We start from the raw sequence: 12644 nt of genomic DNA, 5'->3' as shown, positions 1-12644 counted from the left end.
CCCTCCCAATTGCAAGACACTTCAGGTTACTAAGCTCTCCTTTATCCATTTTCTGAATGATTTCCACATCCCTCTGGAGGAGAACATGGTCTGGCAGGGCAGGGATTGGCAGAAATTATTATGCCTATTTTACATATGTGTAAATATAAGGTCTTAAGAATAAATGGGCACGAGTCACACATTACTAAATGATGAGTTGAGGGTCTCCTGGTTCCTAGTCCAGGAGTTTCTTTCTTTTATTCTGTGGTAACTTTCCAGAAACAAGACAGTATTATGCATTAGGTTACAGAATCAGAAAATGGGTTAAGTGGTAAGAGAAGTGGGAGAGACTGAGATATGGTAGGGGGCAAGGGATCTAGCAGTCAGTCCCCCCAACTATCATCTATCCCCGTGTTGAAGCCTAGTGTTAAGAGTTAGCACGTTGGATATACTTAGGAACACTTGTAAATCCATATCAAAGTGCAGAGAAGCACAGGGAAAAGTGGCCAAGAGATGCTTTGCCAGGTGCTTTTTCCATTTTTTCCCACTCCAGGGGGAAAAACTCCCCCTGTTCAGACTCCAGGGGCAGGTTGATCTTCTGCAGCCTAAAGATATCTCTCTCTTTCTCCTCCATTTTCCCAAATCAGTCAAATTCAAAGCAAGAGCTTATGGAAGCATTGCTTGAACCATTAATATTCACCTTTAGGAAAATAAAAATATTTTTAAAGCTTTGCATTTTTCCTGCGTGCTCTAGTATAATAAATTCCTTCTTCCAAATCCTATTACACTTCTCTCCTCTGTTTCTTTTTGAGGTCTGTATTTTTGACCATTTTATTAGGTCATTTGTTATGAGCAGCCTAAACTATTTTAGGAAGCTAGCTCAAAAACCATAGATGAACAAAGAAGGAACATGAAATTTGGAGTCAAACAAAACATCCAGGTTCATCTTCTGGATTTGACACAAATTAATTGATTTTGTACGTTATGCAAGGCTCTTGAGTCTTATTTTCTTTATCTGTAGAACAGGTATTATACTTACTCTAGAAGAGCTGCTATAAAGACTAACATGGAATATTATGGAAACAACCTAACAGTCTATCGATACACGAGTGGATAAAGATTCGGCATATATACAATCACATATTACTCATTCATAAAAAAGAATGAGATCTTGCCATTTGTGACAACATGAATGGACCTGTTGAGTGAAATAAGTCAGATAGGAAAATAAATTGTATGATTTTACCTATATGTGGAATCTAAAAGTAAAATAAATGAACAAAACAAAAACATACTCATAAGTACAGAGAACAAACTGGTATTTGCCAGAGGGACCAAGGATTGGAGGAATGAGCTAAGTAGGTGAAGGGGATTAAAAGGTACAAACTTCCAGTTATAAGATAAATGTCACATGGATGCAAAGTACAGCATAAGGAACACAGTCAATAATACTGTAATAACTTTGTATAGTGACAGATGGTGACTACACTTAACGTGGTGAGCATTTTGTAGTGTATATAAATGTCAAATCACTGTGTTGTACACCTGAAACTAATATAATATGTTAACTATATTTCAATTAAAAAAAATAATAGAGGGGCACCTGAGTGGCTCAGTTGGTTGAGCGTCTAGCTTGTGATTTCGGCTCAGGGTATGATCGAGCCCGTGTGGGGCTCTTCCCTGAGGGTGGAGCCTGCTTAAGATTCTCTCTCTCTCTCTTTTCCTCTCCTCCTCTCCTTCACTCACATGCTCTCTCTCTTTATCAAATAATAATAATAATAATAATAATAATAATAATAATAATAATAGGTTTTTTTAGGTTTATTTATTTGGAGAGCGAGCCCATGCATGCAAGAGGAGAGGAGAAGAGAGAGAGAGGGAGGGAAAGAATCCCAAGCAGTCTCCACACTGTCAGCGCAGAGCCTGACAGAGTGCTCAAGTCCATGAACCCTGAGTTCGTGACCTGAGCCGCAATCAAGTGTCAGACCCTTCACCAACTGAGCCACCCAGGTGCCCCAGTAATACCAGATTTGTAAAAATAATTAAAAAAATAAAAAAGTAAAATCTATTATATTCTTTAAAAAGAAAACATTAAATTAGATTATATGAGAGCCCTGAACATTGTCCCGTAATTTGTAGATGCTCAAGCAACTTTGGTTCTTTTTACTCTTACCCTCAGTAACAAATGTTTAATACTCTCGTGTTTGGTCAAGGGAGTGAGAGGTATCAGTTTAAGAATTAACAGGAGAAGATGAAATCTATTCTTTCTTGAACAAGTCCAGGAATTAGGGTGAGTGGATAAATGGGGTAAGAGAGTGCAAAAAAGTCAGAAATTCTGATTGCCTCTCCTTTAATGTGGAAGAGAGGGTTAAAGCCACAGGGAGCAAGGTCAGGGCAGTCTGTTTATCATTGAGTTTTCAATGCCTGAAATACAGTGAAATACAAAGAGTATTCTGATAAGCTCTATGTGTTGTGGAAAAGGGAGCAAGACTGAATAAGTCTGTGACCAATTTAAAGGCCTTGAAGAACCACCTTACCCCCCACCCCCCTTACACATATAATGTCACAGTCATTGAGTGGAAAGTCCCAAGGATTATTGAGGAATCTGAAGAGAAGGAAAAAGTGTACAAGGACAATAAGGATCTGTGACGTGATGGGTTTCTTGCCCTCCTCCACCCTCCCAGTGCGTGCACGCGCGCGCACACACACACACACACACACCCAAAAAAGCGATAATGTAGCAATCCTCAGAAAAACAACCAGGAGTAAGCCTCAGGCTGTTTTCTCTAGATTTCTCTAGATTTTTGCAGGAATCCAACATAACAGAGATGTAGAAAGACATGTTTCATGTAATTCTAGTTTTGAGGAGAAATTCTGGAAAAGTCAAGTCCTAGGTCTTAACTTTAACAGCTCAGGCTTCTGTGTACATCGCTAAGAAAATTCAGTATCTCAGAGCTGTAAGTGACCTTAAATCATTTAGGATGAAAAACACAGGTTTCCTGATTACAAGCCTCATGCCTATATCCATGGCAAAGAGCCCAAATTCTTGAAACGACAAATTCAAAGTCATCTCCATCTTGATGGAGATATATAGAATTCCGCCAAAGGATTCCTTTTTTTTTTTTTTTTGCCTTAAATCTTTCATTGTTGGTTAGAAAGCAACTCTCTGGTAGAATTTGGTGATACCTGAGGGTAAATCTAGTCCAGCAAACTGTTTCTGGAGTACAGAATTTGAGAGGGGAAAGAGATAATGAAGATAAAACAAAATACCCCCTATCTCAGGAAGGTCAAAAAAAAGGGAAGCCATGTGACATCAGAAAAGGAATTGTTCTTCCTCAAAATTTTGCCCACGACTGCCCTGCCAGTAACCTTACCCTCCAGTTGGGTAATCTTGCTTCTAAAGACAAAAGGCGGCATTGATTCTCTAGATAGATCAACTGAAATTATACAATATTTTCCATTAGTTCATGTATATACATTTATATAAGTCACTATACATGCATTAAAAACTTGCATAAAAATGGGGTGAAAGAAAAAAACTTGTGAAAGAAAAAGCAAATGCAAAAAAAACCTAAACATACTCATTAACCCTTTTAGGGATTTGTGAACCCCTTAAAAGGGGATTGGAAAGTTATTTGAAAAGATCTCAACAGCATAATGAGTGCATCAGATTTTACTAATATACTTTTGTCTTGAACATAATTTTTTCTTAAGTATTTTTTCAAGCTACTAGATTACTTATTTTTATTCAGAACAAGTGTTTTTGAAGCTTTTAAAAATAATTACTCAAAGATTAGAACATAGTGTAATTAAAACAAAATTGGACAACAGGTTCCACTACAGAGTTCTGGATGATGATTTGCTAATGCCCATGCCACAGAAGCCGAATTATTTAATAGATTGGGATTTGGATTTGATTTAAGTTTGGCAATTTCATATATAGCTCGAGAGCTGTTCAGAGAGGTAGACAAATGATACTATAGTACCTGACTCCTTATGGTGAAATTAAACACCCACAGGGCTAAAATATATTTCAAGTTGAGGTAGGCATTGAAATTTATTTTTAGAACTGATGACCTTAATACAGAGCATAAGAACACCAAATACTGACAGAAGTGGAACAAAACCAAAGGGACTGTTCAGTTACTCTTGTTCTTAAACTCACACATGGTACTTCAAGCATTGATGGGAAAATATTCTAGGATTTAGGAATTAAAAAAGCAAGAGAGACAGAAAGAAAAACTGCAAGATGAACCAAGATGCAAAAGTTTATTGAAAATTAAAATCACACATCCATAAAGCAACAGCCTCAATAACAAGAAATCATTGCTGTGATGACACAGAATAAAGGGCTGGTGATCTGGTGTGGGGAGAAGTGGGGGGAGAGTTTTCATGTCTTTAAACTATTATTTTAAAATACATTTCTAAAATGGAAAGCAATAGATTCTCTAAACTCTTTGAGCCAAAAGAAAAATCATCTATTCTTTCTATCTTTAAGTTTCAGACCAGGAGTGCAGATTTTCACATTGTCTACCTGGACATCACTTAAATAAAATGTAAGTGTCCTGGACAAAGGAGTTGGAACAGTATCAGCAATATGACTAGTTTCATGGTAGGACTGAGAGATAGGGGCTCCAATGAGCAAATTAGTCATAGATTTGGTGAGAGGCCTTTGAACCCCATTTCGGCCATTGAAATATGATCTTTAACTGCCTGGAATAATATTACTGAGGTGGTTTTACCCTCGTATTAAAATGACAAATTAGGTTTATCTGCCTTGGGGTCTTAACAATAGCTTGCGGGGTAGGGCCCCGGGGTTTCCATGAGCCAGGAAGATTATCATATCAGATGCCAACAAGGTGGCAGTGGTAGGATCTAACACAATGTTACTGAACTTACTATCTACATATTGAGGGGAGGACACTAATACTGCAAACTCTCTAAAAGAAGAAAAGAACATCCCCCCACATTGGCTACTTATAGTAATTATCATCTCTCTGCCCAGCAGTACACTTGACACTTTAGTGTGTTACTATTTGTAATATTATTGCATGACCAGCATTAAAAGGGCCTGACTGAAGCTCTCAGTCATCTAGAATTTTCTTATGCACAGACAATAACAACTTTTTTCTCCTTTTCTTAAAAAGACATCTTAAGTTTGAGACCTGCTCAAAAGCTTCTTTATGAGTTTTAGAAACACAACAGAAGGTAACAAAAGGGTTCCAATAAACATCTTAATGCCCCTCTTTCCAACCTGAGCCCCTCCCTTCTAAGAAAAACACAAAGCTCACAGACAAACACAGGGGTTCCTGACTGCCCAGTGCTAGATATAAGGATGCAGAATCTGTGGAAAATGTCCTTTCTTGTAAAGTTTTGAGTCCCTTCAAAAGATTTTCTCACTACTGGCTGTATGCCTTTGAGCAGTTGGGTCTCTGAGCCAAAGTGTCTTCAAGTTCTGCTTACGAGGGCTGGACACACACACACGTGCACACGCGCGCACACACACACACATACATGGACACACAAGAAACACACGCTCAAAATACAGATATGGGATGTGGGGGGGGGGGTGGTCTATGGGTACACTGATCGGTTTGGAGGGCTGGAATGTCTAAAGAAGACGTCAGACTGTTTCGGGGTTTCTCTCCGGGGCTCCACAAGCTCATTCCTGAAGCAGGCTGAAAGGAGACTGCAGAGAGGACCAGAGAAAAGAAGAGGTGAAGACTTAGGACTTCATATATTCACATCAACTGAATACAGAAATACCCTCCTACCTTCATGATCACAGTAAGACAGAATAGAATGACCTACAAAGCTATTTTTGCTCCTTCTTCATTATCCTCCTTTAAAATTTCTCAGAGATGCCTTCCTCTCAAGATTTTTGTGAAGAAATGAGATAAAGTAGTGGTAGTTAACTAGAATTATCAGAATCACCCATAGGACTTTAAAAAAGAAACAAACAAACAAACAAACAAACAAAACAAGATCCTTCAGAGACCAGGCTGGGGCCCAGGCATATATATTTTCAGCAAGTTCTTCAAGTGATTCAGTTGAGGACTAAGGTGTCAGGGTAGGTCAAGGTACTTAGTACAGTGCTTGGCACATTGGACTCGATGACTTGAAAAGGGGATGCAGAGACAAGAATTAACAATAATCTTTTATAAAATGTCATTGGCCCAATTATGATACCTCATTATTGTTCCTGTGTAGCCTAACTACAAAGCATGAAGAAATACGATCTTATCAGTATGGGGACTGTATCACATGTATTTGTAAAGAACTATTAATGTGCATTTTGCATGTGCCCAGATTGAGGTGGATAAATATCTTAATCCTTTCAGTCACAAACTTGGCCTCCAAATGCACATATCAAACTCACAAAAGCAACTTTTACATAATTAAGAAATCAATTATGCCACAAGGATGCCAGGAACAGATCCTTTTACTTTGCTCAAGATTGTGTAACCCTATGAACTGTTTGGGAATTATTTCCCAGATGGCTTTGAGTCACATTTGGTTATTCCTTACAAAGGAACAAAGCCATTTTTATTTGGTTAGGGCTGGAATTCAGTAAAACATCTCACCAGCAAGAATTGAGATCGTCTTAAAGAATATGCCAGAATATGAATTAGTAGGGGCACAATTTACTCTCAGATAAAGAATTGTAACTGACTTCTTGTTTGGAGATTACATTTTGGGGCTTCTCTTGGAGCAAGGACTGGATGGGATAACATGCAGGAATCGTCTTTTAGTTATGACAAGAGTATATATATGGACCACGAGGGTCCAAACTTTGAGATCTAGAACTGAGATTAGTGGTGCAATGAGATGTGAGAACTTAGAAAAGTGATTTAATCTATCTGAATTCAATTAGTCACAGGTTTTTCCTCATTACCAATTCATGGCTAATAAATCTCTGCCCTGAAAACTTTCTAACAGAGCTGTGATGTTCAAAAAGTAACCCTGTATAAACTGTAAAAGTTGTGTTGTTCCTTGACCTAGAAGGTTGAACCAAATGAAATTGTCAATATCCACCTGTTTTTTCCTCTATGAGATTGGCAATTGCAAACAAATACTCTGGACATATGAAGGATTTTTTTTAATTTTTTTTAATGTTTTTTATTTATTTTTGAGACAGAGACAGAGCATGAACGGGGGAGGGGCAGAGAGAGAGGGAGACACAGAATCGGAAGCAGGCTCCAGGCTCTGAGCCATCAGCCCAGAGCCCGACGCAGGGCTCGAACTCACAGACTGCGAGATCGTGACCTGAGCCGAAGTCGGGCGCTTAACCGACTGAGCCACCCAGGCGCCCCAAGGATTTCTAAATCAAACTTAGAAATATGGTCTAAATCATACCTATCAACAGGACAAAGATTTGTGTATTCTCCTCTCTCCTATGTTGATAATGCTGAAAATATTGCTTGCTTCTCCCTCAGCTATGTAATCTGAGGAAAAAATACCAATACTCTTAGAGAAAGCCATAGTCAAATGAGCTTAAAGAGGTAAGGCTTTGTACTGAAACCACAAGGATACATACCAACTGACTGATACAGAGATATAGAAGTGGGCATAGATATTTATTTTAGTTTTATTATTATAACTTTCTTAACCAATGAAGCAGACAAAACACTGCAAAGAGCTGTGTCTTCCAGATCTGACTCTCATCTCATCTTGATTATAAACTGGTTATAAAATCACAGGCACAGTCATTGGGCCTCAGTTTCCCCAACTATGGTAGGATGAGATTAGAACCATGACCTTCCAGATCCCACTATGCTCCACTGTTCTCTGACCTGTATTACTGATAATCTACAATCATCAAGGGATCACCAAGGAGAAGGAAACACTCCTCAGGATGCCACGTTTGTATTGCAATTAAAATAAATCCATACTGTAGAAACTCAAAAATAATTTTCCAGGAAAACAAGAGTAAGGCTAAGTATAATTTTAACAAAATGATGTTGACCTGAGATCACGGTGGAAGCCAAGATGGAGGATAAACTACAGGAAAAAAATGAAAAAGCAATACTATTGGTCCAAAGTGCACACATCAAAAGATTGCTAAAAAGGTCTCAAGTAGCTTCTGCAAAGTTGTCTTAAGAGTTAATGTCCCTTGGGGCACCTGGGTGGCTCAGCTGGCTAAGTGTCTGACTCTTGATCTCGGCTCAGGTCATGATCTCATGGTTCCTGAGGTCGAGCCCCAGGTTGGGCTCCACACTAACAGTGCGAAGCCTGCTTGAGATTCTCTCTCTTCCTCTCTGTCTCTGCACCTCCCCTGCTCATGCTCGCTTGCTCGCTCTCTTCCCTCCCTCTAAATAAATAAACTTAAAAAAAAAAAGAACTGTAGTTTCTTTGTTAAAAAAAAAAAGAGTTAATGTCCCTTGAAAATATGAAGGCAGAGTCCAGTGTCAAGAATGGGTCTAATTTGTCCTCCCATGAGATTCTTGTTTCTATAAACATAACCCCAGAATGTTTATTTCAATGTGAGCAAATCAACTAAAATCACACTTCTTTGCAAATGTGTATAAAGCCTACTTATATCTATACCAATTTGATTCACAAAAACTCCGTGTAAAATTTATTTTCCATAAAGCCTATGATCATGAAGGTAACTGTGAAGGAATTTTTGAAAAAGGAAAACCATGCACAAATGAAAAGCAAGCAGAGAGAAAACACATAGTGAGAAACAGAAGTAACTCAGCTGAAAATATTTTATTGCCACTTAGTGGAAACTGTGTATTTTCTTCCCACTAATTTTCCCTCTACTAAAAAGAAAAGCACAAAATTGATCCCTTACCAGCATAAAATTGGTACTATATTTTTGGAAAGGAAATCACAGGCTATTATAGGCATTTTCCAAGCTGATTTTTTCTTTTCAAATGATTGCCAGGGAATTAGATTTCCATTTTTCTTTGTCTAGTCATTCATACTCTTTCTTGGAGATTTACACATAAACAAGAGAGCTGAAAAAAAAAAACCCAGTGGAAGAACGCAGCAACCAGAGAATTTATGCAGATGTATATTACTCATTCGAGACCCATGTATATATGATACAATAAAGACAGAATGAAGCCAAATGTCTATATTTTGCAAAGATTTCATTTGTAGTGTCACATTCTTCCATGCACAAAGCACCACACTGAAGTTAGCTCTTACACACTGAGAGATAGTAACTCAAAAACATGCAAGGACGCTTTTAAATGGACACCCCAGGGAAGGGGGAGGCTACTATTTCCTCACTATTTATCTATGGCTACACATGCAAAAAAAGGATGATATGTTTCTAATGTCTTCGGGGCTTTTAAAAATAACACAAGTTTAATATGCAGTTTCTCTCTGATGAAATAGATTGCTTTATGAAATCCAAATTATAAAATAATTTCCCTTCAGAGCAATGCCACCCAGTCAGACGACAAGCGCTGGATAACTCCTCACGTGGGAGCACAGGGTTATGTATTCTCATGTACACCATGTAAATGAACACAAATTGCCTATGCCCCCAGCTGACTAAGGTAGAGCTTCCTGGTTTATCAAATCTCCAAAATTATGGCACTAAACTATTCCTTCTATGGTATGATCTAGAGAAGTTGTTTAAAGTTGTCCTATTAACTTATACAATGCTCAGAATAAATTTCCAGAGCTTTCTTAGGATTCAAAAGGTAGTCTGATTAGGAATTCACCACTAAATTGTAGACTATGGAAAGGTAGGAACTTTTCCCTCTGTCCTTAATGCTTTCCCATAGCAGATCTTCAATAAAAGTTTGTTAGGTGAATCAACTCAACTACTGTAGACTTAGCTGATGATAAGGTCACAACACTAACCATATTTTGTGTCCAGATGGGCATCCCTAACTTTCTCAGACAAAAGAGATCTCTGTTAAAGGCTGTCGTTTTGGTAGATGCCAAAATACCACTTTAAAAATCACTGGAGGCTTTCCTAAAACGTTTTCATACCTCTCTACTTTAGGATACATGTATTAGCTTCCAAATATTTCTAGCAAAAAATCTGAGCTTTGAGAGGCATGAAGGATGATCCCACTCATTTATCTAGAACAAGAACTGGCAAACTACAGTGGATGTAGTTTGGGCCATAGGCTAAGAATGGTTTTTACATTTTTAAAAGGTGTGAAAATTCAGAAGAAGAAGAATTATATCATGATATGAAAATTATATGAAATTCAAGCTTTAGTGTCCATAAAAATTAGTGGCCACTCTCATTCATTTATACAATGTTTATGATTGCTTTTGCGCTACACAGGCAGAACTGGGCAGCTGGCTGCAAGAGACCATATGGACTAGAAAGCTGAAGATGTTTACTATTGGTGTTTTGCAGGAAAAACAAGTTTGCCAACCTCTTTGCTAGATGGTCAGGCTTTTATAAACCACATCGTTTAATAAGTATCAATGTGGCCTGACAGTACTTTTTCTGTTAACTGGGGGGGGGGGGGGTAGGGGAGGCAGGAAGGACTATCACAGAGTAACTAGCTCAGCATGATATGCTACTATGTAATCTTTCTGAGTTCATTTTGGCTGAGCCAAACATTTCCAGAGTGCACTGGAGGCATTTTCCGAGTGTTTTTTTAATACCAGGGCATGCATATTTGGGAAAAGGTACTTATCCTCTCTCGGTCTGTAAGTGATGTTACGGGTCTGTTTCTTTGATCCTTGCTGTATGATTTCACAAGAACTAAATCGGTTTTAAACTTGAATATATTAACATACATTTTCTTCTGATATCCTAAAGAATATGTAGGATGGGCAATGGGAATTCTGTTTGCCACCCTGATTTCTCATTCTCCTTTGGGATATTCTGTGTCCCCAAGAAAACTCCTGATTAAACTTCCCACTCAGCCTTACTATAAAACTTTATAATTATGATTTGCAAAACTTCATGCTCAAAGTAAATGGTGGGATCCCTTCCAGGCAAAAAAAGGTCTTCAATGCTCAACAAGCCTGAAGTCTTTTAAGGGAGAGCACAGTTCTTTTCCACCCCTCTGCTGCTCACCCCATATGCCACAGGCAGGGGTGCTCAGAGGTTGCCTCCTGACTATCCCAGATGCAGCCCAACTCCTCAGCTGCATTTATGTTGATTAAAAAAAAAAAGAATGAGAGACCTCTTTCTTTCACTTTCCGTAGTTCTGTATAGTTGCTAATAATATATCAGAAATTAATCATTATTTATTGTTCATTTGCTGTAAAAGACAAAATTTGCCTTAGGCAAGATGGTTTTGGCTTCATTTCTTTTTGTCTGGAGAGTAGAGTCAAATGTTTGAATTACTTAGACATTTTACATTATCTACAGAGACTCTGGCAATATTTTTAGTATAGACACAATATCTTACTGAAAGTAACAAGTGATTATTCTTAACCACAGATCAACAGAGTCTTGACTTGGTAACTTTCCTTTCTCCCATAAGAGCTATGCTATTCTGATTAGTCACAAAACAATAGCATTAAAGATCCAAGAGTCAAGGTAAAAATCAACATATAAATAGGTTGCATGCTGATTCTAATATGGTTGCAAACTCTGGCCCAATGTATGTAAAAATGTATTGTTGGAAGACAACCTAGAACAGAGATGCTGAAACCTGGCAATAAGACTCCACTTCGCCCTGTTGCATCCGGGCAGTTTCCCAATGAGCACACACTGGGTCTCGGAATCCTCAACACAGTGCTCAGATAAGTCACTTAGAGGAAAACCTAGGCGTTAACCCCAGTCTACGATGGTTTTCCCAAAAGTGGGTTGTTTGCATCCCCAGAAAGGTACAGGACAATCCACTGGGATAAGGGAAGATGAAGTGTTTTAAAATATACACATTGTTACTAGAATAGCCTGTATACCCAAAATTCTTCTATTGATAGAGGTGTATGGTTGAGGCGTGGAGAGAACAAACTCTCTCTGTAGGAGTCTCTGTAATTCACTTGAAATGGTTTAGCTTCATTTCAGAAGCCGGGTGGAACTTCTAAAGGTATGGAAAGAAACTTAGAAGGTGGTCGAAACTAAAGAGGGGGCCCCGTACCAGCTCATGTGAACCTCTCATGTTCTGCTGCCTCACGGCCTCTTCTACGCCATCCACCCATTGCCCTGCTTCTACCGCAAACAAACAGCCACTGTTACTCACACCTCCTAAAATGACACATCAACACACTCACTGTTTCTGAAGTAAATGTTGGTGCTGTTGCTGCTGTTGTTGCCTGTATGTCTCGATTGTGTGCTGAGGAAGGTACTGCATGAGTTCCAGGGACTCTTTGATCTTCAACAGCATTTCATAGGTCTCACGGCCCCTCACCTACATGAAGGACACAGGAAGGAGAAGGAAGCATGAAGAACTCTAGAACAATTAGCAGTATAGTCAATCGTCTTTGTGCATTCTGCATTGACGAATCTGCCTGCTCGCTAATGTTCACTGGTGACGTGAACATCGGTACTGGGGGTGCCCTGTGGTCATTCGTGGACGTGCGCAGAGCAGCACATTTTGGTTGCTCAGGAGAACAAGGGTGTGCTCCGCCATCTTGTTTCACGGTTCCTGCTGCAAACAAGTATCCTTTCCATGGTCTCTTTACTGCCACATTTTGCACATTTTTGTGGTTTTTGATGGTGAACCTGTTCTCTAAAGTGGTCCCCAAGGGTAGTGCTGAAGTGCTGTCTAATACTTCAGGTGCCA

The 12644-nt window shown here is 38.9% G+C and overlaps 1 protein-coding gene across 10 annotated transcripts in view; it reads right to left on the bottom strand.

Moving 5' to 3' along the window:
- TP63 (tumor protein p63) overlaps positions 1 to 12644 on the bottom strand; it is a 231914-nt gene that overhangs the window by 11760 nt on the left and 207510 nt on the right. For 9 of the 10 annotated variants that reach the window (XM_040481081.1, XM_040481087.1, XM_040481088.1 and 6 more), the window contains one exon: positions 12133 to 12269. In XM_040481081.1, coding sequence (XP_040337015.1) covers positions 12133 to 12269 — 137 coding nt within the window. Of the gene's footprint in view, positions 1 to 4229; positions 5669 to 12132; positions 12270 to 12644 lie in introns of those variants that run through there. The other variant, XM_040481089.1, reaches the window with a different exon arrangement.

The sequence above is a fragment of the Herpailurus yagouaroundi genome, unplaced genomic scaffold, assembly GCF_014898765.1.
Source record: "Herpailurus yagouaroundi ecotype Mexico unplaced genomic scaffold, PumYag 159, whole genome shotgun sequence".
Classification (NCBI taxonomy): domain Eukaryota; kingdom Metazoa; phylum Chordata; class Mammalia; order Carnivora; family Felidae; genus Herpailurus; species Herpailurus yagouaroundi.
This window is presented reverse-complemented; position numbering and strand designations above follow the sequence as displayed.